The 26172-nt window shown below is 44.6% G+C and overlaps 1 protein-coding gene across 5 annotated transcripts in view; it reads right to left on the bottom strand.

Moving 5' to 3' along the window:
- CAMK1D (calcium/calmodulin dependent protein kinase ID) overlaps positions 1 to 21181 on the bottom strand; it is a 219533-nt gene extending 198352 nt beyond the window's left edge. For 2 of the 5 annotated variants that reach the window (XM_040547406.1, XM_040547415.1), the window contains exon 1: positions 20821 to 21180. In XM_040547406.1, the coding sequence (XP_040403340.1) occupies positions 20821 to 20912 (92 nt within the window). In that variant the 5' untranslated portion in view covers positions 20913 to 21180. Of the gene's footprint in view, positions 1 to 6918; positions 6972 to 20820 lie in introns of those variants that run through there. The other 3 variants (XM_040547397.1, XM_040547388.1, XM_040547396.1) reach the window with 3 other exon arrangements.
- Between the last annotated feature and the right edge of the window lie 4991 nt (positions 21182 to 26172).

Below are 26172 nucleotides of genomic sequence, written 5' to 3'. Positions count from 1 at the left end.
CTAATGGGTTACAAACCCAGAATGAAATTCTCACACCAGAGGTTTTTCAGGAAAACAACCCGAGTGCTTTGAGTGGGGATATGTGTGGTTTTACTTTTTCTTTGCAAGAGGTTATTTGAAAATGACCAACATCAAAGGAATGCCTGCTTTGTGCCAGATCCAGGGAGAGAAAACACTGCTACTGCCAGCCTCAGAGGACCAAAAAAGATTGTCTTAAGTTTCCAGAGATAATTGGACATCTGGAAAATGAAACGAAAAAGTGAAGAGCATGAAGTGAGATCCAACCAAAAAAAAATTGACTTTCGCCAGTATTGTTTAATGGAAGATTTTACATGCTGAATTTTTAATTATTGCTCCTTGGGTCCTTTTTTCTACCTGACTGTACATCACTGACTGCCACACTAGGGCAGTCTTCCAGGTATGTTGTAGTTTCATAACACCAAGAAAATTGTGCAAGCAAAGTAAAAGTCCTGGATCTGGCCAAGAAAGGAGAAGACGCTGTACCCATCACATCCTCAGGACAGCTGGGTGTAGCTCACAGAAAGGACCCAATCCTGCAAAGCCACATTGGCATAAATTTACTTGGCCAGCAATAGTACCAGCAGCATGCTGCAAGTTCAGAAACATGACAGTCAACCAGTTTTCTCAAAGGTGAATACAGACAAATCACATAACCTATATTTCAAAGCTGGCTGTTGACTGTGGTGACTCGGATTGAGGTACCTTTGGCCTAATTTCAGATGAGTTCATTACCTGCAGCAGAGCACCAAGACTATTAAATGTTTGCTCTTACCTGTAAGACCATGAGGAGGCAAAGAAGAAAGCTTAGGGCAGCGTTTGTATTACCAACAGCGTTCACCCAGCTCATTCCTCCTGACAGCAGCACACCAGCTCCCCCACCCTGATGTGATGAAGGTCATGCAGGGCTCTACTGCATTGATCTCAGGACCCAAATATCAGGGTTGCTACTGAACAACCCATAAGTGTGTCCTACTCCTATGCCATTCAATGCCATTTAAGACCCTCTCTGCTACTCCATCCAATTTTCAGCTCTCACAAGGTGCCCGTCTCCAGCACATCCAGTCTTTGTGTGGCTGTTTCAGATACCCTAGGACATCCCAAATGACACTGAATGCCTAAATTTAGTTAACTACCTCCAATCCTTATTGGTGCAGTGAATCCCCCCAGCCTCTTTGATGTTTTTAAAAATTCCTGGGTAACAGCAGATTAGTCTGAAAAAGAGCAGTGCTTTCTAAATTTCTGCAGATCCTGTGATGCACAGGGCAAACAAATAATGTATTCTTTCCCATATTTCTTTAGTATTTTGAAGGACAAACAAGTTTTAGACATTTCACCTGAAGCACAGGCTCATCTGAGAACAAACCCAAATTAAATGCAAGAAAATGTTTTTGTTCAAGGCCCAGTTCATTGCCTTGGGTTATTCTTTCTGCTATAGTCCTCTTCCCAGAAAAGCTAAAGCTATCCAAAGATAAGAAACAATGCATTTTCTCTGCCTGTGATGGAGGAAAGTTATTTTTTTGAGCTCTCAGAGTTTATTTGTAAAAGGTTGCTTGATTAAATAGGAACCTGTTAATATACTGAGTTTTCTTTTTAAAGGGCATTTCATAAAGGCTGGTGTTCCCTTATTGCAGTTTCTATGCCACCAAGAAAAGTATTCATGGTGTATCAACAGCGTGCTATGCTAGATACATTTTTCCCTCTCTCACCCTGCCAAGATATTTCTGCAGGGCAGTTTTACAAAATGACTTAAAAGAGCTCTGATTCACATTGGTTGCAGCTCAGTGCCAGGCAGATAAAGGCCACCGAGGACAAGACGTCCCTTCTGCAACCCCACCAGCTCTGGCTGCTTCTGCAACACCATCCTCATGGCTCAGGCTGCCCCGATCAGGCAAAGCTGCTGCAGGGCGAGGTCTGGTTCACTGTTCCCATCCTACTCAGCTTTTTCAGCTGTTGTGATGAGCTCTCAGTGGGATTACAAACCTGATCGCTTATATTATTAAGAAATGTACAGAACAACCACTCATGAGGCTCTCGGTCACTTTTCAGTCATCACCTATCAGAAAAGCAATTAAGTGCTTAATATTTTGGCTACTGCTGAAGTTCCTTTGACTTCACGTCTCTAATAGGATTCAGCAGGTGCTTGGGGGTAAGTGTACCTGGCAGTATTCATAAGCAAATTAATCATGCACTAAACAAGGCGAAGTCTTAATAAATGTTTTAGTGAACTGTAACCTTACATCACGAAGAAAAATTCACTTCAAGAACATCTCTACGCTGATGTGAAAGGGCACTACACTTTGCCTGTGGAGCAGTAGAAGTATTTCATAAGAATAAAAAGCAATACTAATAAAATCCGAATGGAAAGATGCAAATATTGGGACCTTAATCCAGGAAGGCATCAGTGGTTTGCTAACACAGTCCTTGTTTGACACATGGTTTGAGAACACCCACATGGCTCCTTGAGCAAGGCTATTCTACCCATGGCCCAGCTAAGCATCCTTTCCCCCCAGGCCCCTTGCTTATAGCAGCCATAGGTTGAAGGGTGAGACCTACAGCTATTCACCTCCCCTGCAACCTTATGAGAAATTCGACAGGACATCCATCAACTGGCACTGGTCTTCAAAATGGAAAAAGACACAGCGGTTTACCTTCCAAGTATATAGCTTTGCATAATAAAACTATTTAGACTTGGAGATTTTTCTGATGAATGCCAAATGCCCTACAGCAGCAAACTTCACTAGCAGTTCTAAATCACACAGCTTAAATGAAAGCCTGCTTTCCAGTTTATGTACTAATTTTACCTTTTTCCAGAATCAGAGAAAAAACAGAATGTATTCTGCCTACAAAAAAGGTTTGTGTTTTGTTTTGTGTGTTTGTTTTTTTTTAAAAAATACAGTAGTGCTGCAGTGACTGGAAATATGATTATATTCCTGCTGCATCTCACAGGTACCACTGTTTTCCCCACAAAGACATGGAAATTAAGATATTACTCCAATTGTGTTAATTGTTCTCTGAAGGTGCTTCAGAAAGCTTGTAACTTCAGGGTCACCATGGATACTCACCACATTGACTTCAGCAATTGAAGTGATTTTTCAAGAGGGACAAAAACGGTTAGACGTTGAAAAACATAATTAACTGATAACTAACAGATCAGTAATGATACCAACTTATTTTCAAGACAAGACCACGTTGTCTTATCACTGAAGAGCTCTTCAGGGCAATACAAATCTGCATCCACTGCTTTGCAAATCCCACTCTGTTGACAGCATGATGAGAAAACCACTCTCATTTTCTTTTTCTCCCACTTATAACCTGGCTTTCACAGGAGGGGAAAATTGCCTCACAGCTCTACAGCTGCTTCCAATCATCTCCCTGATGTCCATCTGCCAGCAAACCTCTGCTGCAAAACCCATCAGCAGGAGGGATTTGGGAGCTAAGAGACATTTCTGGAACGTCTTTGTGCCCTGCTAGAATTCCAATGCACTGAAAAATTACAACAGTCTCAGAAAATGAAATGTGTTTCAGTTGGTTTCTCTCTGTTGTCCCATTTCTAGTGTTTTTGAAACTGGTGGGGGTGTCCACCTCCTTTTGGAGTCAGTGGTGTTGTTAGGAAAGGGAGCAGGTTCTTGCAGAAGCATGTCCCACAAAAAAAAATCATCTACAAAACACCAGCATTACAGCCAAGTTCCCAACACACTCAAATATAACGTAAGACCATGGTGGAGATCGCTGCCACATTGCCATAACAAAAACAACACCTTGCACAGCACACATTGAACATTTTGCATAGCAAGCTTTAATCGGTTACATCTCAAAGTGAGTTCCAAAGTAGGTTGGTGACTGTTTGACAGACAGGAAAACCAGGCCAGAGAGATGCTGCAACTTTTCCAAGGTCATAAAAAAGCCCAGTGGCACAGTCAGAAATGAAATCCAAGTCTTCTAAATCATTATCTAGTGTCCTTCCACTCGATGCCACCAATGCCTCTACCACTAATCCACATCACCTCCACAGCTCATGACTTTACAAAGCCAAACTCCTGAGCTCCAGGAGTTTCCAACGAAACACTAAGCACACCTAACTCCCTGTCTTTGATGATGTTTGAAGGGCTCTCATTTCCCTGCATGACCCCACTTCCCCTCCATCACTGCCACACGTGAGTGGTGCAGAGAGGAGGAAGGGCTTCTCAAGGGCCTCAAAATTGGTTTAACGCTGTCTCAGTGACATCAAAAGCCAGCTCTCATTATTTTTATTGGGAGCAGAGTTAGACCACTACAGATAAATCCCAGCCCGGATACTTTTTGACGCTTGCCTGCACTTGTCATGACCAGAGACAGAACGCGCCAAGAAATGAAATTTCTATTGCATTTCAGAGTTCAGACACGGACATGGCAGCTGTAATAAAATCTACCATAAGTGCTGATGCCACCTAATAAAAAGGACTGATCTGAGGATGGAGAGCTAAACACAGCACGACAGTTGGCTACACAAGAAGGACTTTGGTCTGGAATCTCAGGAGACAGCACGCATTTTCCTAGTTGCATCCTCAGCAGACATCTCATCCAGTGCCTGTCCAGTATTGCTTTTGCCTCCAAAAGCTTCATATCAGAACACACTCAGCTATGTTAAAAGCTGACAAGTCCATCAGCCTTGCAGATATGGTAAGTGATGTTTAAAGATGACTTATCTTGACTGTTTATTAGACAGAGTTTCGTGTCAAGGCTTCAGGCAGATCTAAAAGTTTATTCCACACCACTCTATGATGAAAAGCAGCCAAATACAAACTCAAAGGCTGCTTTTCTCTCTGTCTGGGAGCTCAGATACATTTGCAGATATGCCAACAATTAATTAAGAGAGACCAACATGGTCACAGGGCCCAATTCTTGCCTGAAACACCTTTTGGAACAGACTGGTTGCTCAGGAAGGTGGTGGAACCACCATCCCTGGGGGTTCAAGGAAAGGTTGGATGTGGTGCTTAGGGACATTGTTTAGTGGGTAACATTGGTGGTAGAGGGACGGTTGAGACCAGATGATCTTGGAGGTCTTTTCCAACCTTAATGGTTCTATGATTCTTTAAGGTCTTCCAATGTCCAAGCTCTGCTTTCATTTATTTCAGGGAAAAAAAAAAATAGAAAAACTGACATAATGCTGTGCTGAAACTCTATAATTTGTCCTTACAGACCGTGATACACACAAGTATTTAGCAAGAGCCACAGCAGAAACAGATGCCAGCAGATGGTATTATCCTGAACAAAATCAATTAAGGACATTTACAATATGTCAAAAGTGCAGCTACAAAAACAAAGAGTAGACCTGTACATCTGTTTGTTGATGAAGCCATGAGTATCTGTCGGTTAGCCAACAAGCCACAAAAGACTGAGGAGCTGCAGCAACGCTAATAGTACATAAGGAAATACCATGCATATTCAGATACTTCAGTAGTCATCAGAAAATACAAGATGTTGAGCAGAAACTGAGTAACCAGATACTGGAAGTCCATATGTCATGCATAAATGTAGCAAAAATACAAGCATACGAGTTTTCGGTATCACAGATTTTGTAAGAACTGAGATTTGCTCAGAAATTGTAGCAACAGCAGTCATATGGTAATGATAACTTAAAAAATATTCTTCTCCTCCATAACACAATCCTCTGGTATATTTCAAAGGCTGCTGGGAACACTGTCACCTTGCCTGAAATAAAAAGTGCTTACAGTTCCCTAAAAGTTGTTTACAACATCGAACCCAGTGACAATCAAAGTTAGAGGCATAATGAGGTATGCAGCCAGGTATATCAATGGCATTTTGTAAACTATGCAAAAGACAAATGGACTTAGGGAATCCCAGAGTTATTTGTATGGGGAACAGAAATCTTCTATCCTTGAGTTTCCCATGGAGAGGATGAGAGGTGCATACATTTTACATGAGGAAAAAATAATGTTTTCTGTGCCAGCTTCATTACACCACGCTGCACTAGTGCATTTGAAGGATGGAGACTTGTTTATGGAAGAAAAATGTAAGACCAAAAAATATGTACAGACTGGAGACTCGGATGAGCTGAAAGAAGCCAGTTGCTGTTGCACACCCATTTAGCAGCAAAACAAAGAGTCACAGGGTGGCTGAGGTGGGAAGGGACCTCTGGGTCCGTCTGGTCCCACCACTGCTCCAGCAGGGCCACCCCAAGCAGGGTGCCCAGGACCATGCCCAGGTGGGTCCACGATCTCGAAGGAGGAGACCCCACAGCCTCTCTGGGCAGCCTGTGCCACTGCCCTGTCACCCCCACAGTGCAGAAATGTTTCCAGGTGTTCAGAGGGATCCTCCTGCGTTCCAGTTTGTGCCCACTGCCTCTTGTCCTGGCACTGGGCAGAACAAGTTCAGATTTCACAGGGCTTCTCCCTCCTTCCTAATCTTTTCAATTCTTCCTAATTCTTTTCAATTCCTGCTGACAGTCCTACAAACCACAATTCTTCATTTTTTAATGCTCTCTCAGCCTGGCTTCCCCAGCACTGCCCTGTTACAGCACCTAAACATAGCCAGCACTCACCAGCAGCCACCTCATCCTCAAGGATGGCATTTATTGTCATGGTCCCTGTAACCTCTTCTTATTTGTGGTTTTCTGCAGATACCCATCTCTGTGAACAGGGATGGGACTGTCCCAGTCCCTGTCTGCTGCAATGTGATGAAAGGTCTGGTATTAAAATAGATGACTGTATCACTTCAATGTACACTGCTTGTTATTTAGTTCCTAGGGAACTCGTACAAAGTTTCTCCTACATTTGCTGCCAAACACTTAAAATATTCAGAAAGATTTACATTAAGTGTTAAAAAGGGCTGAGGACCAGGCTTCCTTAAGGACCCTGGAAAAATACAGCTTTAGCACTGAGTGAAAAGCATACTTACACTGTATATTGCGGCAATGCATCATTCATTTCTACCATGGCCCAGACGACAGCATCATTAGGCTGGAGATGGATAAGTGAAAAATGATCTGGTGAATGTCACTGTGGGCCATGCAGGACTTCATCCAAGCAGTCCTGAAAGCAGATGACTGGGTAGGGAGCGTTAAGATAAAAAACTTAAGGCTTTGAGAATGACATTCCTGGAAAAAAGTGTTGCATATTTATATTTAATCTGCTTTGTAAATTGATTTTGTCATGTTACCTTGTCAAACCATTGAACAAACTGCATAATTGCTTAAGCAGCATTGACGGAGATGTGACAGATTATTCAAGCATTGTGATTCTTTGTTCTCATATATCTCATTAAGAAATGATGATTGGTTCCATTTACAGCTCTTAAGTTGAATTCAGCAACTGCTGACACACGAATTCGACCTGGCATCCACCAATTTTTTATAGTTCTCACTCAGATATTGTTCCTGGTGAAGTGGTTCTTGCAAACCATTTCAGTGCAGTGGCTGATGATTTTTAACGATGCCAGACAAAGAAAAAAAAGAACAACACATGTCACTTCTTTGCTGATTTATAGCTTCTATGGAATGGAAAGAAGTAAAACTTCTTATACTTTGTACTTGTCCCCTTGCCCCCGCTCCCTTTTTGGAAGGCTATTTTTAACCTCTATCACTTCGGTAAACACATTCACGGCACATCCCTGCAAACAACTGGGCTGGCAGAAGATGCAAACCACCCCGCTGGACAGGCACAGCCCCTTCCTATTCCGGCCTGGAATTGCAACCTGTTTCTCCACAGTCTTGTAATTTTATATTGCCATTTGAAACCCGAACGTAAGGAGCATAAAATGCTGCTGTTCCAGCTTGCTGCTGAATAATATAGGCCCTTCTGGACTCCCAGAGGAAAACCTCCAAGCTGTGCACATCAAAGGTAGGATTTTACAGTCACTTTGCACCACTACAAATGATTTAAGAGGAAATCAGAAGGAAAACAGACCTGGTGTGCTTTTGTGTGCTACCCTCTGACTTCAGGAAGATCTATTCGGAGCACTAAGCCAACACACACAGAAACCTCTAGGAAGACATTTTACAGGCACCTTTCAAAAGCAAAACTGTGTTTTTAAATAATATATTTACTATCAGTCTCCCTCTCTTCCATTTTTCACCTTTAGCTGAAGTACCAGAATACCCAAGACACTGTTACGTCCCTAGTGGTATTGCTTAAACAATAGCAGAAAAGGGAACTGGTTACAGAAATTAATGCACCTGCCTCTCTAATGACATTATAACAGTGGGTTTCTAATCGACACGAGCTTGCAAGCCCTGACCATGATGCAAGAGAGGCCAACAGGCAGCTGCCTTCAGCTGGCGGGCAGTGGTGCAAGCAGGAGTTAATGCGGTCGGTGAAGATGCATCAACCACCCCACCCACAGAAGTGGCCCACCTCCCAGGAGACAGACCTGCTAGCACCAAGCACCGTGTTTGTTCATTCACCTTCCACACGCTTGAGGTCAAGTTTGCACCCAGCGAGCTCAAACAGACTCCATCTGCTGCGTGCCGCTTTCACTTCCCCACGTGAAGGGTGTGCTACCCAAACAAATCTAGCCCTCGGCCGACCCACGGGAAGAAGCTGTGCTGGCTTCCAGCTGTGCTTCCTGGCTCTGCACACCTGCAGGATGCAGCCGTGGCACCAGGGAAGGACCTTGCACACTTCTGTCCCGGCTGTGTTCGGTCCCATTAGATAAATGAACAAGGGAGCACCACTCAGTTCCTGTTTAAATGTGGGGCAAAGCGAGCATTTTAATTCCAACATTTAAGAGACACCTATCAGAGGAGTCCCAGAAACAAAGTCAGAGGGCCACAGGGGACCTTGGGCATCAAAGAGCCAAGACCTCCCACCCCTGAGAGCTTTTCATCGTCTCTGGTCACAAACTGAGCAAGGTCAAACACTGCATATTTGAGCAGCTGTGGCAGCACTACCAAGTCCTGACGAAGAGAACAGCATGGGAAGAAGCTGTTTTCCCCCTTTCATCCCTGAAAGCAACCCTCTAGTGAACAACAACAGAAACACAGAGCCATTGGTGGAACTTAAGTCTCATCTCAGTAGATGGAAGAACAAAATAAGGCATCACAAAAACATCTGTCAAGAAGTCATGCCATAAGCAAAGGCATTTAGAAACCAGCTAAAGTCTGTTTGCAGCCAAGGACAAAAATCACCTCATCTCTGCAAACATTCTCATACTGAATTGTGGGTGAGACACTACCAGGAATAATGAAGCTTAGGTGATACAAGCAGTCATGAATCTCCTGCCTTCACCTAAATGTAACCCCAGCAAGAAGTGAAATTCAGACTACAGAATATATTAACTGTGCTCCATGGTGCTCTTAAACAGTTTTCACAAAATGGCACAGGTCGTTCTCTGTGAATTTATTAATGAAGCCAAACAACATGCTGTGCAGTAAGAAATTAGCACTATATATCAGTATATAGCACTATATATCACTATATATCACCATATAAATAATGTTTTAATGTATATATATACCACTACATATAGCTATATATATATGAAGGACTCCTACACCTTCTTCATAGCTATGTGGCAATGCTATGTAAAGATGTTACAGCTTCACAGCAGAGCAAACACAGGCACTGAGGCTGCTGGTAATTCCAGTGGCCCTTAACTGAAAATGACAGAGAGTTGCCTGGTGCCAGATATGAGCAATCCTGCCCAAAGAACCTGTGTCTACGAATTTTTGCAGTTGGTTGTCTCATGAACAAGCATAGGGGGGTTAGCTGTCTGTGGAAGTCAATTAGGCTAAACCCCACCCCATTTTAGACATCTCTTTCTTGGCTTTGATCCATAGCTGAACTCTCATTGTTATTCTTTGCCCCAAACCTCTCCCTTTTGATGTTCCCCCCAGTGTAGCTCCACTCACCTGCAGAATGAGCAAGTGCTCAGCTTTGATATTCTTTATATTCTCCTTCAGTAGTGTCAGAAGGGCACCAGGTTGCTCTCTAGGTACAAACCATCTCAGCTGTCACTCAGGAATCCTAGAATCAATTGATTTTCTTTCCATTAAAAATACAAGATTCATCACAATAGAAACCGTATTCAATGGACTTGCCCATAAAGCTCTGAGAGATTTTTTTCAGGGTCTCTCTCTTAAGAGCATAGGATTTATGTCTGTAACATAAATTACACTTACACAGCTTCTGCCAGGAAAATTAGGCAGTTTAAAATTACTTCAGAAACACCCGAACATACCCAAGAGCAGAAGCCTCCCTTCAGCCTGCAGTACCTCTATGTCCTGTGTGTGCATGCTTTTGAAAACCCTGCTGGTTTTTTTTTTTAAATCTCATTTCTTGGTGCATCCTATCCCTTCTAAATATACACCATCCAGCTTCCCAAAAAAAACCATAATTTATATAAATCAAGCCTTGGACACGATACATTTCCCTTGTTCTAATTTATCCCTCTTATGCCCCAGTACCTGGGTAATATGGCCAACAGGAGCCAGACCATTTTTCTGCCCCATATGTGTTTTTACATCCGTGTTTTTGCATCTTCCCATGGTGCATTGAGCAACTCAGCTAAGGTGTCACATGTTATTTACTTCCCTGTTCTCTCCCTACAGAAGGACGTGCATATGCAGCAGCCCTCTAGTAGATGGGTTTGTGCATTTGTTTTGTTGGGTGTTAAAGCTTGGGAGGATTTTGTGTTGGGAAGGAGAGCTTGTTTGCTTTGCAATATTCAGGTTGCTATGTAATTACGCTAGAGAAGGTATATCAAAACACTGTGGCTTGGACTCAGAGGGAGTGGTGTTTTTGTGGCAATCATCAGCCCAAGGAGAAACTCAATGGTGTCAGATTTTCCCCTCAAAAATACTCTGTCTCTTGAACAAATTAACTACACCCCTACGGCAGGAAATCCCATTAAGGCAGAGGTGTGAGGCTCATGATGATCCCAGAGCTTTAGATAGTCTTTTAGATATCTCATGCCCCACCTTCAAAATGTCCTCAAGTAAAAGATGAAGCCTTTGAATTTGTTCAAGTACTCTGTAAAAAAATAAGGAGGGAGCACAAAACAAGTTTAACATGTTCCCAGTATCTTCTGCCATTGACAGCACACACCAAGCACTCTGCGGTGCCTGAAATTTCCAAAACACTGCAGGCTTCGTAGATAGGTATATTGTAGTAATTTGCTTAAGCTGAGAGGCAGCAGAAGATGAGAGTGAACAGTGGAAGGAAATCTCCAAGCCAGCTCCAAGGAATAGTGAAGGATCATTCAGGGATGCTCCGACAGGCTCTCTCAACCATGGATGAATTTGATTACGAGCTCTGCCTTCCCTGAGGAGATTCCCACGTGGCTGCATGTTCTCCAAGGACTCTTCCCTCCCCACCCAGCCTCCCTCTAGGTCATTTTGGGGGATTACTATTTTGTTTAGCTTTTTCAGCAGCTTTTCATCAAAAAGTTTCCCTCTTTTGAGCCCTTGCCCAGAATGGAGGGAATGGTAGGAACATAGATAGTGAGTCTGGTTTTGGTGCTTGGCTCTGCATTGCGTTATGCTGCATAGAAGTGGCAAAAAAATGCTGGAAAAAGGTCAATGATGCAAAGAAACCCTTGGGAAATGCCACCACCAGAGACCACCATGGACATTGAAGCAATCCCACATTGCCCCAATCCCCCATTGCCTTGCCTTCTCCAACGCTTTATAGCTCTGGGAAACCTCAGTCCCTCTGAGCATCTGTGACACAACACGGCAATAACACGCCCTTGCTGTTACCTACAGCATAGGCACAGCACTCTGCATCTTCAAAGCCTTCTACAAACCTTAACTAGTAAAAACTAATTATTTGTGATGCCCCTGGGTGACTCACAAAGAAATAAATACATTCTGAAGAAGCTGCTGCTGACAGAAGCTGAAAGAAGCAAGACGGCCCGTTGCATAAAGCTGGAGTTAAGATGCAGGCGCAGCTCTGCCTTTTACAACTGACACGCTGCCTCTTCTTCAACAAAGACGTGTTAGCTTTTTGTCTTATTTATTTAGATTTCAAGTTCTTCTGGGTAGGAGCTGTCTTTCATTCTGCTGCTTGTAGTATTCCTAGCACAAGGGAGCCTGGTCTCCATTGAGGCCAACAAAAGTCATAGAAATAAATTTTAAAAAAAACATACCAAAATTATTTTACACCCTTCATATTTCACTTGCGAGTGTCCAAACCTAAAAAACACACTGGCTTTTCACATTTCGCAAATCTTTCAAACCAAGCGTGAGTGGCTACGTGAGTTCATGTTGCACTACCCACAAAAACCCAGGCATTTCTGCAACCTTGATGTAGCTGATGGGAGATGGGCAACCACATTCCTCAAATGCCCATGCCTCAGGTCTGCGGGGAGGTTTTAAACACGCTGCTCAGCTAAAATACGTCAACGTCACAGAACCACTCTGCAGCACTGAATGATACTGGATCATCATCTTAAGGATGGTCATGCCTAAGAAACAGAATCACAGAATCATCTAGGTTGGAAGAGACCTCCAAGATCACCTAGTCCAACCTCTGACCTAACACTAACAAGTCCTCCACTAAACCATATCACTAAGCTTTACATCTAAACGTCTTTTAAAGACCTCCAGGGATGGTGACTCAACCACTTCCCTGGGCAGCCTATTCCAATGCCTAACAACCCTTTCAGAAAACAAGTTCTTCCTAATATCCAGCCCTTGTTTTGAAGCTCCTGGGAGGATCTGCAAACCTTCACACCCCACTGCTGATGATCGGGGGTTGTAATTCTTCTTACATGTGAAGTCTGAACTGACACATTGACCCTCACCAACAGAAACACAGAGGTTAAAGGCTCTCAGACATCAGACTTTCCATAGCTGACCTTGCTCCACTCCCAACAGCTACAGATGAAGCTTCTAGGTCTTGTACTCTGAAACGTGAGCATCTGATCTAAGCCCCAAATTTCTGTCACTTAGGCTTGAAAGACCCACCTTCAAATAGTCAGCCTAAATCAGGGAGAGCATTAGGAGCAGAATGCATGGCTAGCAGAAGGTGTGCACATGCAAAGGGTCTGGGGGAGACATGCCTTGCCCTGCTGCTGCCAGTGGTAAATGGTCGCCTTTATTTGCATTGTTAAAAGAACCTCCCTTTGGTCCTTCCTGGAAACCAGAACAAGACTGAAACTGTTTAATTTAGCTCAGTTTTGTAAGGTATGAACATCCAAACAAAAATCAAAATAAATCCTCAATACAGCTGAGCCAGCATGTTTTCTCTCACTCGCCTCTTCCCCTTTCGACCCTTGAAAAAGGTATTTTAGGAACTATCTTTGTGGTTATGTAGTCCTCTTGTCCAAAGCATTTGGTGTTTTTAAATCTAGCATATGAAATTGCCCAGGAAAAGAGCAAGCAAAATCAGTGAACTATTGTTACAGAGGATCTCCAGCCCTGTGCTCAGCTGTTCTGCACACAGAGCACAGAGCAAATCCAAGAGAGATTCCCATTAGCTTTCTCTTAGCACAGCCAGTGTTAAATTAATTAATTAATTAATTAGGAAAAAAATCAGCATTTTAATTCAGCCAAAAAAATCTGCTAAAAAATATTATTTTAATTTAACCTCATACAATCTGTTTGGTGAGTAATTCTGGCACAAGACTCAATACACAGCTTTCAACATAAAAACAGCAGTGAAGGGCCTTGAAAAGTTTATTAACAATCTGTTATTTGTGGTTTTCTTTTTAAAAGTGATTGACACAACATTCAGAGGAAAATTACAGGAACCGCCAAGTCAGAGAACACAAAAGCATATCAGTGCTAAGATTTGACAGAAAGGTTTAAGGAACAGTATGATTTCTATAAAAGAGAAATATTCTGATTGCTGAGCTATTTGTCATTCCAGAACAGACCAATCACACACACACAAGTTTGCAAATTATTGTTATTGTTGTTAATTATTATTTACAGAAAACCACTGCAATACAAGGTGGCTTGAATTCCAACGAAAAATGACAGATTGATGCCCCAAGGAACTTTTTCTCCCTCCTTTCACTCATTACCTGTTTACTAACAGCACCTTTTCAGTTCCAACTTGTTTTCATGCTATCTAAAATGGCTAGAAAATTAGGTCCTATTAAGTAATCATGAACATAAACTGTGACTCACCAGTTAAGTGAATACCATTACTGGCAATAAATTCAGAATCCTATTATAAATGCTTGTCATTGTCAGGCAAGCCAAAACAATACAACTTTATTCAATATAAATTGCACCTTTGGATGCGTGAAAGGATTAAATAACTCCAACCAATATTCTGCACATAGTACACAGAATCATGTGCAAGGGGCAGCAGAAATAATTGAGGTCAGTCACAGAGGAGGAGAGAAAAAGAAGGAAAAAGGAAGGAAAAAATGGATAAGGAGATATTTCAGCTCCTATGTGAAAGCAGATGGAGGGTGAAGGAAGCAGACAGGCTTCTCCAGATGGCAGGAGCTGTGGAGAAGAAGGCTCTCACACCCACCGTGTTGTGACTGTGATGGGAAGAATAGACTTTTGGTTCAAGGATTACTAGGGGACTCCGAAGAGCTGGGTTCAGCTCCACACACTCCACCAGGCCTCCAATCCCTCTCAAGCACTCCATCCCAGCCCAAATAGCAATGCAGCAAACTGGGTGCTCTCAAAATGACGTATTTTCCTGAAAGCCTCTGGCTGTTGAGAATTTTGGAATCTTATTTTTAGTTAGCGAAAGAAAATTGACCTTTATGTTACCTCGTTGCTCCAAATAAGCAGTGTCTAAAACGCACCCGCGAAGCACACTTGGAGAGCTGTGAAAATCACCAGGGGCTGCAGACTTTTTCCCAGTCCTCTCGCTCAGCCTTTAAATCAGTTGGCCATCTTGCTTTCCTTTTTTTTCCCATTTCAATTCCAGCTGAACGCTCAAACCTGCTATTTTCTGTAACGCTTCAAGGGAGACCAACAATCTACATCATAAGATACTACAATTCACACTGCAAATACTGGGACAAGTAATTTTTAAGCCTGCAGGAACACTGGATAGTAAAACTACATCACATGATAGCAGTGAGGATTCCTTAGTTTAAAACAAATATGTCACCCTAAAGGAGTCATCTCAGTATTTTTCTGGTTTCTCTACATTCTTTACAAACCAAAATATCTTAGTTGTTTCACAGCATTCAGTTAAACATTCTTATCTATATCTGGATCTCAGCTTTTTCTCCTCCTCCCAGAGATGCTGGAGAGGTGCTGGGGGTACCACACACCTCTAATTATCCCTAACCCCCATGGTTTTGATGGTAAGCTTCCGAGAGTCACAGATTTTAAGGTCAAAAAGACCATGAAATGTCCTCCCCTGTACCCACAGGCAAGAGGCTCTTGTCTGGTGATTCCTGCATAAAGCCTGAGAGCTTTCAGATGGCAAAAGGACTTCTACCATCAACTCCTGGAGCAGACAAGAACCACTTGCCTTCATAATTTGTCCCAGTGGTTGATCAGCCTTCCTACTGGAAACACAAGCCTTAACCTCAGCCCTTTGGAACCTTGTATTTTCTCTTTTTAAGGTATTTTTCACTGTGAAATGTTTCCTTAATTTAATTAAAAAACAGACAAATATTGAACAGAGAAGTGGATGAAACAGTCTGACAGAGTCACTGCTGCCTCACCAGGGTGCCATAAGAGAGATGCAGAAATTACTCGTAATTTGAGCACAAACATGGAAAGCAGACACTCTTCAGTCTTCACAGATGGAAAAAGCCCAAATATCAAGATTTTCAAGAATATCAGTAAAGATATTTCCTTAAGTCTTGAGAATCTCCAAAATCAGAAGGGAAAAACAACTGGGTAACTCACACGATGCCTGAAGTTAATGAGCTAGCCAGTATGGTTTGTTGTATTGAATATGACAAGTGGTTGATTACAATAACTGGTGGTTTGGGCACCTAACTGATGAGAAGGGAAGGTCTTTGAACAGAGGCAACCAGATGTTGAACCTAATGGAACCTCCCAGCACCTCCTCTCTTCACAGCATCTCAAACACCTGGAGAACCTCTACTGGGACCCATCCTTACCACAAGCACATTCTTGCACTCTTCTTCTGGCACTCCCCAGTGGCAGACAAGGCTGAATGCTTGGCCTGTTAATGACAGTTAGTGACAACCTCACCTCCATCAGCCTTGTCCCCCGTGAGGGTCTGAGCAGCCAAGAGCAGAAGGGAACATGGGACAGAGTTGCTCAGGACAAGACTGGGTGTCAGCGTGAGACTTGGGGGGACATGACGAAGGACATGAGAGGATAAAAATACAAAAGGCGGAGCACAAGAGTTTGTGACAATGCCTGTGCATGTGTGTGAGAAGGAAAACAAAGGAAAACAGATGTGAGGGCAAGGCTGCGGGTGACTGCATCTCACATTGAGAACTAGCACCCTACAGGTGCATAAAAGAGTCGTGCAGAGCACCAGGAGCCCAGCGGGTGATGTAAGACTATGGAATAGACCCAGGACATTGAGGAACCAAAAATTATGACAGAACCTCTAAGAAAAACAGAACCACCTATAGTTTCCTCTGTACTATATTTTAGAAAAGAACTGGAGACATCGTTGCAGTGCACTTGTCTTCCCACCCGGCTACTATTATATTGTGGCTACAGCCTTGCAACTACCTACGTTATCATTACTAAGCTGTAAGGAATCTACTGTGGCAGTTTTACAGACAACACAAATATTTCCACAGCTACTAAGCCTGAGCCTTCCTAAATAAGATAACTTCATCATAACTCGAATGTCAATAAGGCCTAATGACAGATATCTTAGAAATGCCAGCCTGATCCGATTAGATGGACTGAATGATCAGAGGCTTTCCTCTGTTCAGCTGGCGGATAGCATTGCATAACATTACTTCTCAAAACATAAAAATCTTAGTTTTAAAATGCTTTAGATATAATATCAGTTAAACGTGGAGAGAAAATGGTATTTCAGTGACCACTCATCAGATTTTCCTGCTATTGTGAAACTTCACATCTCCCAGGGGCAGAAATCCCCCTCTCCAGGCAGGCTTGTGAATTGAGCAGAGCTAGAATAGGCAAATTTGTGGAAATTTAAGAAGATAAGCAGCTAATCAGATCCTCTTCTTTCCTCAAGCTTACCTGTTTCAACTTGGAAGAGACTCAAATTTGCAACCGCTGAGCACCTGGCCCGCCGCTATGATTTTATTTTATCCTTGATTTGCTTTGTGTATTCCTTCCTAGCTACTTTTTCAGGATCTGTAACCTCAGTTTCAATTCTCAGGAGTGACTGGGTCCAGTTTCCTGCACCGAAGCTGCTAATGCAGAGCACGAATCACTGCTGTGCTGCCGTAGTTATACGTGGATGAATCAGGACCACAGCTCCCATGGCCACAAAACTCAAACACAAAACAGAAAGCCCAAGTTCGGAGGCTAAGAGGAATTGTATGTAAGGACCACGGAACTGAACCACATTTTATCAGCGTATTGCCCATGTTTCTTTTGTTACATTTTCGTGAGTAATATGACCAAAATAGTTTGTTGACACCCTGATACCCAAGAGATTGCAATCACAAACCTAAGATTGCACATGCTTAGGGACTGTGCAAATACAGAACAAAAAGAGTCTCACATCTTTGGTTTCTCAACTTTCCCACCCCACCCCCCTTCATTTTTCTGCATCCTTCCCCTTTTTCCTTCCACCTCTGCTTGCATGGCCCTTCCCCGATGTCTGCCTTAAATCCTTTCCTCCATCCCTCTTCCCACTTCCACAGTCACCAGGGAAGCTGAGATGTAAAAGCAAAATTCTCTTTGTGATGGAAAATAAAGCAAAAATTGTGCCTGTGGGAGGCTGCAGCCATTCCTGGGGTTCAGTACCACCTGAACCAGATGCATCGCTGAGAAATCCTTTAGGAAACCCTACTGCCACCAGCACCGAGCAGAGCAAACAGCAGGGACCTCAGCCACCGAAGGAAGCATTTCTTCGGGTGTAAAAAGCCACTTTCCTACTTCTGGAGGTGATGTCCAATTCAGGATGCTTATTTCATTATCAATATGGCTGGACATGACTTACAGGGACATGTAAATAATTAATTCCCGCTGTAATGCTGCTCTGGAAGAGAGCTGGGTACTCATCAGAGGTTCCTTGAAGCACAAATGGTATCATGATTAACTGAGTTACGATCTTTTTAATAATTCCAGCAATTTCATCTCTCCACATGCTAGAGATCTGGTAAAACCCTTTTATTCAAATGAAAGATTCCTTTCAGAGAGCAAATCATTAATAGAGTACACACACAGATTAAACATTCACAAATCCATGCACTTGACGTAACATGTTTTTAAAGTTTCTCTTTGACTTTTTTTTTCCCTGACTTAGGAGTTTGGGGCTTATTTTACTGTAGCTGATCACAGTGAGTTAAGACAGCTGCAGAGACTAGAGGAAAAAGGGCTGCTTTTCTGCTAAAGGTGCTGAGAGGGAAGGTGGCAGGGCAATGCAAAACACAGCCACAACCCTAATCCAGCACACCTCAGCCAAGACTCCAGGTTTTTCACTCCAAGCCCCAGCCATGCTAGAGAAAAATCTATTAACTGATGAGATCGACTGATGCATGTCCAACACAGTTCAGCATTACACTGCAGGAGGGATCAAAGCAGATTTTATCCCTGCTCCTAAATAAAGCTAGAAGAAAGCTTTTTGGTCCAGATGCTCTAAAGGTATTCAGACTTTTGCTTAATTCCTCTTTTTTTTTTTTTTTTCCTATCAGTAGCTCTGAATGTGTCCTAGGGTTCGAGCTCCCCTGTATCTGCTGCTGGGGTCAGTGAACAGACCTTTGTTGGCCTCAGTGGGAGCTGAAGAAATCCTTTAATGATTTACACAGTAATGGCCTCGATTTCTGACAAGTTTCACAGCAGATCCAAAACTCACATCCATGTCTCCTTATCTGCCTGGTCTGCCCTCGGTGACCCAGGAACACACAGCCAGAAGGCGACTGAGGTGTAGGCTGGTAAATGCACCTACACCCAGAAATAATGTCCCTGTGAATGGGAAAAGGGACAGATCTGCTTCCTTTAGACAGGTACAGGGTTGTGATGCAGTTATTTTAATTTTCTGAAAGTTTCTATGCTGACTGTTAGGTCAAGTTTTAAAGCCTTACAGCTTGCCCTCTCATCACGAAGGCCTTGCTACGATGATGATTAAGAGTGCGAGGCACTAAATGGTCATGGTGAGTGGATTTCATTTGCAGCAGCCATCCCAATGTGCGCAGCGATGAACTCTGCCCAACTCTACCTACCTTGGGACCTACACCTGATCCTGTCAACTCCAGTGGGATACCCACCAAGTCCACAGCATTAATTCTCTCTGGACCTCTCTAATGGTGCAAGTTAACCCTCACAGATGCTTCATACACCACAAGTGGGAAGATAACATGGGGCTGTGTGATGGGAACCACAGCAAGGTGTCCTGCTGCTCCCACGAATCTCCTGGCATTAGGACTTGCCTCCCCTACACCCTTTAGCTCAGGAAGGTGCTGAAGGTGAAAGGCAGGGACATGTCTCTCACCCTGCATCTTCAGAGCCCTGGGCAGACACAAATGTCACCAGCTGGGCGGTGTTTCCACACCGTGCTCATCCACACACGGGTGCGTGACCCCCCCCCTCCACATCAAGCACCCAGCCCACTTCTCACTCGCACTTGGTGTGTAGGAAATCAGCAGAAGCAGAAATACTCTGTTTGTAGAGAGCCCTCCCTTGGAAGCAGAAAGAAACTGAAATATTACGGCCGAAACTTGTTCAGCCGTGTTTTGGAAGTGGCACGCGGAGCGCAAAACGCGCTGCTTGGGCTCGGCAATGCTTTACTTAGAGATGTGCTAGAAGTTGAATTTACACCAGGGGGGACATGGCGACAAAGCACCCATCCCATACAACCCAGCATTCACGTCCTCGCCCACCCACACGGCAGCCCGCACCCTGCCCTTCCCCAGCAACCGCGGCTCTCTGCCTCTACAACATCCGACGAGCGAAAATTTCTCTCAACAGAAATAAAACTCCCCGCTCAGCCAAAAAAGCATCAGCCTGCACCCTGCTCCCTTCCACCATCTGCGCATGTTTATTCTGAGCCTTCCGAAAAAAAAAAAAAGAAAAAAAAAAACTCTAACGTTTTACTAATCTTTATGCCCCGCCACTATAAATAACAGAAATAAAGCCCAACAACAGTTAAGCATCGTAGCTAAAGCACATCCAATCCACTCCGATTATTTCTGCTCGTCTGTCCACGAATGGATGCAGCCATCAGCTTTAGGGGACAGCATGCAAGTCAGACCGCATTTATTTACAGTGGCACGGTCAAGAAAAAGCCTTTCCCCACCTCCCTATCCTATTAACATTTTAAACCGGGGGGGGGTGTCTTTTTTTTCTTTATTTTTTTCTTTATTTTTTCTTTTTTTCCTTTCTTTTTTCTTTTTCCTTTTTCTTTTTATCTTTTTCCCTTTTCTTTTTTTTCTTATTTTTCTTTTTTCTTTCTTTTTCATTTTTCCTTTTTCTTTTTTCTTCTTCTTTTCCCTTTTTCATTTCTCTTATTCTTTTCTTTTTCTCTTTTTTTTCTTTCTTTTCTCTTTTTGTTGTTCTTTTTTTTTTATTATTATTTAATTTTTTTGGGGGGGTAGCCCAGCCTCCTGCCCCGCAGCCATCCTCATCCCTCACCTCCTACCAACCCCCCCGGTGCCGTTTGTCCCGGGATTCCCAAACCTCCCCGGCTCGGTGCCGGGCGGGATGCTCGGAGCGACCCCCGCGGCAGCCCCCGCGCAAATCTCCCCCGCGCAAATCCCGCGCAGCGCAGGGACGGCGCCTCCCGCCCCGCTCCGCTCCCCGCCACCTACGTCCCCAGCGTCTCCTTGAACTCGAAGATCTTCTTGATGTCCTCCGCCTGCTTCTTCCAGGAGCCGCCGCCGTCCCCGTTCTCCCGGGCCATGGCCGCTCCGCGCAGCCCCGCGCAGCCCCGCGGATGCCGGGCGGCACCGAGCCGCCTGCGGCTTTTGCTTTCTCTTCTGAGAAAGCAGCGGCTGCTGCTGCTGCCTCTGCCGGCTCTTCCTCCTCCTCCTCCTCCTCCTCCTTCTTCTCCTCCTCCTTCTCCCCTTCCTCCTCCTCCTCCTCCTCCTCACACTTCCTGCCCGCCGCCGCTTTTATTTCCTCCGCGCTCCGGCGGGCTCCACGCGTGCCACTTTTCCTGGGCTATTTCCTCCCAACTTTCTCTGCCCCCCCCCCCCCCCCCTTTCCCCTCGTCCTCCCCCCCACCCCTCGCCCCTCCCCGTGCCACCCCCGGGGCTGCCCCGTGTCCCCCCCACCTCCTTCAGCACCCTCAGGGACACTTTGGTCCCCCCACTCCGGGAGGAAAAGTCCCCTTTTTTTTTTTTTTTTTTTCTTTTTTTTTTCTTTTTTGGAGGGAGGTCACTGATTTTTTCCCCCCCTCCCTACCCCCCCCCGCTGTCCCCAAGCAGGGCGTGCGGGGGCCCCGTTGGATGCTCCGAGCCTCCCGGGCGCGGTGCGGCTGTGCGCGGTTGTTATGGAAATGGGAGGAGGAGGAGGAGGAAGAAGAAGAGGGGGAGGAAGAAGAGGAGGAGGAGGAGGAGGCAGCCCCGCCGCTGCTCTGCTGCCTGGCGCTGCCCCTCCTGACTGAATGACTGGAGATAATTCGCATTGCACCAAAACCGCGCACGTCAAACGGGAGGGGAGGGAAAGCAAAGAGATAAAAAAAAAAAAAAAAAAAGGGGAAAGCAGGGAAAAAAAATAAAAATTAAAAGCCACACCTCAGGCGGCCGGGCGGGGTGGTCCGGAGCTGCGCGGGGGATGCGCGGGGATTGCGCGGGGGTTGCGCGGGGATTGCGCGGGGGATGCGCGGGTTTTGCGCGGGGTTTGCGGTGCCCACCGTGAGCGCAGCCGCCCCGTGGGGGCCAAAAGTGACCCCCAGCCCCTTGCCCACCCCGCAGCGGGGGCGAGGGGCAGGATGCGCCCCCGGTGACAAGGCAGAAATATGCGCTAAACCCGCGGGTAGGTTTCTGGCTAATGTCTTGCAAATAGGTAAAGCGCAAAAAAAAAAAAAAAAAAAGAAAAAAAAGTGGATTTCTCCTCCAAGTTGGGAAGCAAAGAGGCAGGTGCGGACCCACGGGTGTTTTGGGGGGCGGCTCAAACCCTTGGTCACCAAATGAGGCGGCTGAAAATGAGGCGTGGCACGACTAAATATTGCATCGACTCGTAAACAGATGTGAATGTGCGCCTAACTGCTTAAAATGTGCCGTGCCCTTTCACAGAGTCCTTAAAATCCCACTTTGGAAAGGGATTTTCCAGACCGCTCATCATTTATGAGCACGGGAGGTTTCCCCTGGGGCTCCCACTTCCACGCGGGTTTGGAGCCTGGGGGAGCTCAGCCGGGTGGGGAGGTGTAAATTTGGGGAAAACACCGAGACAGGCCGGGGTGTTTGGGCAATGCTACCCTCTGCTGGGCACAGTCACACGGCTGAGCGTGTGCCAGCTCCTGTATTAATTAGTGCCCTCTCTAGTGCAATGCTTTGGTGGCCATCCCGCCCCATGGGTGACCCAAATCGCTTGGGATTCCCTGCGATGGGTGCTTGTGTGTCGTCCCAGTGTGTACTTGGAGCAGCTGAAACTTTCCTTCTGCTCCTGACATACCCATATCCTCCTGCTCCCCATGGGGATTCCCTTCGTCTCTTCACCCTTCGTTCTCCGTGTCTGTGTCCCCAGGGATCCCCAAGCTGGTGGCCCCTGCCTGAGAAGTGATGGAGGTGGGACAGACCCAAAAAGATGCAGCCGACACCGAATAATTTTCCCTTCAACCCATACCAATGTGGTATTTTCTCCCTTTTTCAGGAGATAATAAATCACTTGGGGCCAGAAATGCCATGTTGAGATTTTGGGGGTTGCTGAATGGGGCTGCCAAAAGTAACCTGCTGTCCTTGGGAGAAAATTGAGACAATTTTAGGCCAAAAGGGGCAAAAGCGATCATCTGCCCTGACCTCCAGACTGACAGAGGCCGAAGGGTTTCATCAGTCCGGGAGGCTGGTGCCTCATCCTGGAGCCATGGCATAGCCAAACCACTCACTGCCATTATTTCTGAAGTCGTGTTTGTCCGTACAGCATCACGCTATAATCTCACTGCCCAAGCAGCATCGCCCGCTTTGCCATTCCAACTTTCAGCAGACAAAAATTTTACCTAAAATTACCCAAGTCCTTGCCCATGCTGCAATTTCTAAGCATAATGCCAGCCTGTAAATCTGAGTTTTCTTTCCCCAGTTTAGCCCGCACTTTTAACATCCCATGAATGTGCTTTTTTGTGTGTGTGTGTGTGTGATAACTTGTATTTGAAATAACCGGTAATGTATAAAATCTCAGGAGCCATTGCACTTTTAATGAGAAGTGGAGGAGACACTCCTATTAGGCAGGGCCCCCTGGCACAATAGATGGTAACGGCCCCTTTAGAGTCATTACTGTCTGTCATGTCGGGCTGTAATTTTGCTTGATTGACAGTCTTCTGCAGAGCCATTGTGGAGCACTGAGTTATTTGAAGAACAGGTATTTTAAAAAAAAAAAAAAAAGAAAAAAAAGTCTTTTAAGAAAACTTTTCTCTGTAGCAGGGCGTGCGGCAGTGAAGCGGCTCCGGATGGCTGTATCCAGTATTTGATTACTTACAACCAGATTACAAAACATTAATAGAGTGGCAACATGAAGCACACAAATGCAAAAATCATGATTGCCGAGGAGACATCAGTCCTGTCCCCTTTTGTGGCTGCTTGGTGGCAACCTCTCATTGCCTGGGCATACTCCTTAACTCTTCAGTCCTTCCAAATACTTTTGAAATGTATTTCAAATAAATGCTCCAAACCCGACAGTATTAGGGTTGCATACAGGCGGGATGGCTGCATAGGGCCACGTTTGCTGTTGGCCCCTAATATGGCACTGTGCAAGCTACATTATAACGAGTGTAAATTGAGCCACATCCACTTTCCAAGCTCTTCCACTTACAACCTGGTTTTCTTCTAAGTACTACACTATTAGATCTCTTCCCCAACATTGTTTCTGAGTCATTCTGTATAATTCTCCATTTCAATTACAAATCAGCACTTTTCTGCAGGAATAACAGGAATGTGCCTCTTCCTCAGCTGCCCTGGTCTGAGCCCAATATCTGAGCACCTGCAGGTCCATGTCCATGGCACGGGTTAATATCCAGCACGTAGCAACCTCTGACAGCGGCTTTTCTGCTCATGGCAAATCAATTTTTTCACCATCTCTGTTGGGAAGGTGCATTATTGGTTTCAGCCACATATAAACACCCCAAAATATATACGTACAAACTATAGGGGCAAAGTTATTTGGTGCTGATTGGGCTTTGCTCACGTGGATGCTGATAGCAATGCTGCCACACGTGGGTGCAGACGTCTGCAAGAAATTCAAAGTAACATCCCCAATGCTTCCCAGTCTCTAGGATGAGCCTAAGATACACTAAAATCCTGGAGCAAAGCATCTTCATATTTGGCAGTATGTGTTACTGTCTTAATTATAGCAGGTGCCAGGTCTGACTAGCATGATAAGCATTCCCTCCAAACTCACTATTTTTATATACATTTATGGCATTTCTTGGCTTATGCAAGGAGGGGAACACTTTGGATGCAGTCTCTGACCCAAGGTGACCTGGGAGGAAACTGGGAGGAAATCCTCTTGGGATTTACACTGAGTCATGAGAAAATTAACCTATGAGAAGGATTGCTTATTTAAAAGAGAGAGGAAATTGCTTATTTAAAATGGGAAATTTAAATGTTTATTTATATAAGAAAATATTATATATATATATATATAAAACAACAACAACAACAACAGCAACAAAAACATTATTTCTTCCCTCAGGACAGTAATTAAAGAGAACCACAGTTTGAAAGGTGCCTTTGGTAGGGGACCAGGTTTTGTGGGTTCTTTTTGGTTTTCACCACTGGTGAAACTAGTGCTTGTGGTTGGGTTTTAATGCTTACCAGACTTATTTTGCCACCACAAATCCAGGATACAAAGCTAGAAGCTCAGCTCTAAGCATGGCCACAGCAGCCTGTTTTTCCCAGGCTGAACCTGCTGCAGCCCATGCCAACAGTAAAGCTCCTTCGAGCTCATCAAAGACCTTTGGTGACTTCAGGGGACTTTGACTTGAGCTGTACGAGAAGCATTTAAGGAAAAAAAAATCCACCCTAAACAAGAGGCGGCCGCAGGTCTTTGATACATGGTGTTTTGTGTTCTTTTTGCCGGTTAATTATAATCGATGTCCTTAAACCACCTCTAAGCACTTTATAGCTTTAGATCAGTTTAAGCTCTTTAAGACAACCTAAGGCCCTTACTCATCTTAGGCAGTTAAAACACTGTCCAAAACCACACAAATGCAAGGAAGAGGAGACGGTAGATGTTTGCTGTCTGTGCTGCTTTTCTCCTGGGGAGGAGGGAGCTTAAATTGCTGTAGGGTTTTTAACCATCTCTGTAAGGTGGAATAAGCAAGTGCTGATCCTGGTGAATCCTCAGCCTGCAGCCAGTTGCCTGTAGACCATCCAGTGCTTTATTAAGCCCCCAGGTGCTTACATTACTCGTGAGGTTCATAGATGCCAGCCAACCTCTTAACTGTAGAGCTGCAACTTTTCTTGCCTGGTTTTCTCCTCATCTTGATAAACTTAGAAAGCTAGTGGACAAGAGTCTTGAAAACGCGATGCGGAAGCTGCTTGTTAGAGTATGGAAGAATTGGGATTTAAGAGAATAATAACCAAGCTGAACACCTCCCTTTAAGTCTGCCATGCCATGTGTCCATTGCAATAAATCTTTAAACTCAGGATCATAAATCACAGTCATATAAAATTATGGTGAGGAATAAAAAGCAATCGTTGACAAAGCAGGAGCGAGAGGAGCAACATGTTGGTAAAAATGGATGTGAGCCATGGAGAGCAGGCAGTGGCTGGACAGGAGACCAGGGAATAGCTGAGGGATGGGTAGGACAGAGGGATGAGGGGCAGGAGGTGCTCCCAGGGGGCAAAAGGCACAGAAATCAAAACCTCCCGTCCCACTCCCTTCCTGGCGTTGAGCTCTGGAGTCCCAAATCTCAAAGTTTCCATGCTGTGTGAAAAATGCAAAATTGCCAAAATGCCAAAATGCATCTCATAACAAGAGCTGCAGGGCTAGCACAAACCCTGCTC

The sequence above is a fragment of the Cygnus olor genome, chromosome 1 (assembly GCF_009769625.2).
Source record: "Cygnus olor isolate bCygOlo1 chromosome 1, bCygOlo1.pri.v2, whole genome shotgun sequence".
NCBI lineage: Eukaryota > Metazoa > Chordata > Aves > Anseriformes > Anatidae > Cygnus > Cygnus olor.
The sequence above is the reverse complement of the archived record's forward strand: the minus strand, read 5'-3'. Positions and strand labels throughout refer to the sequence as shown.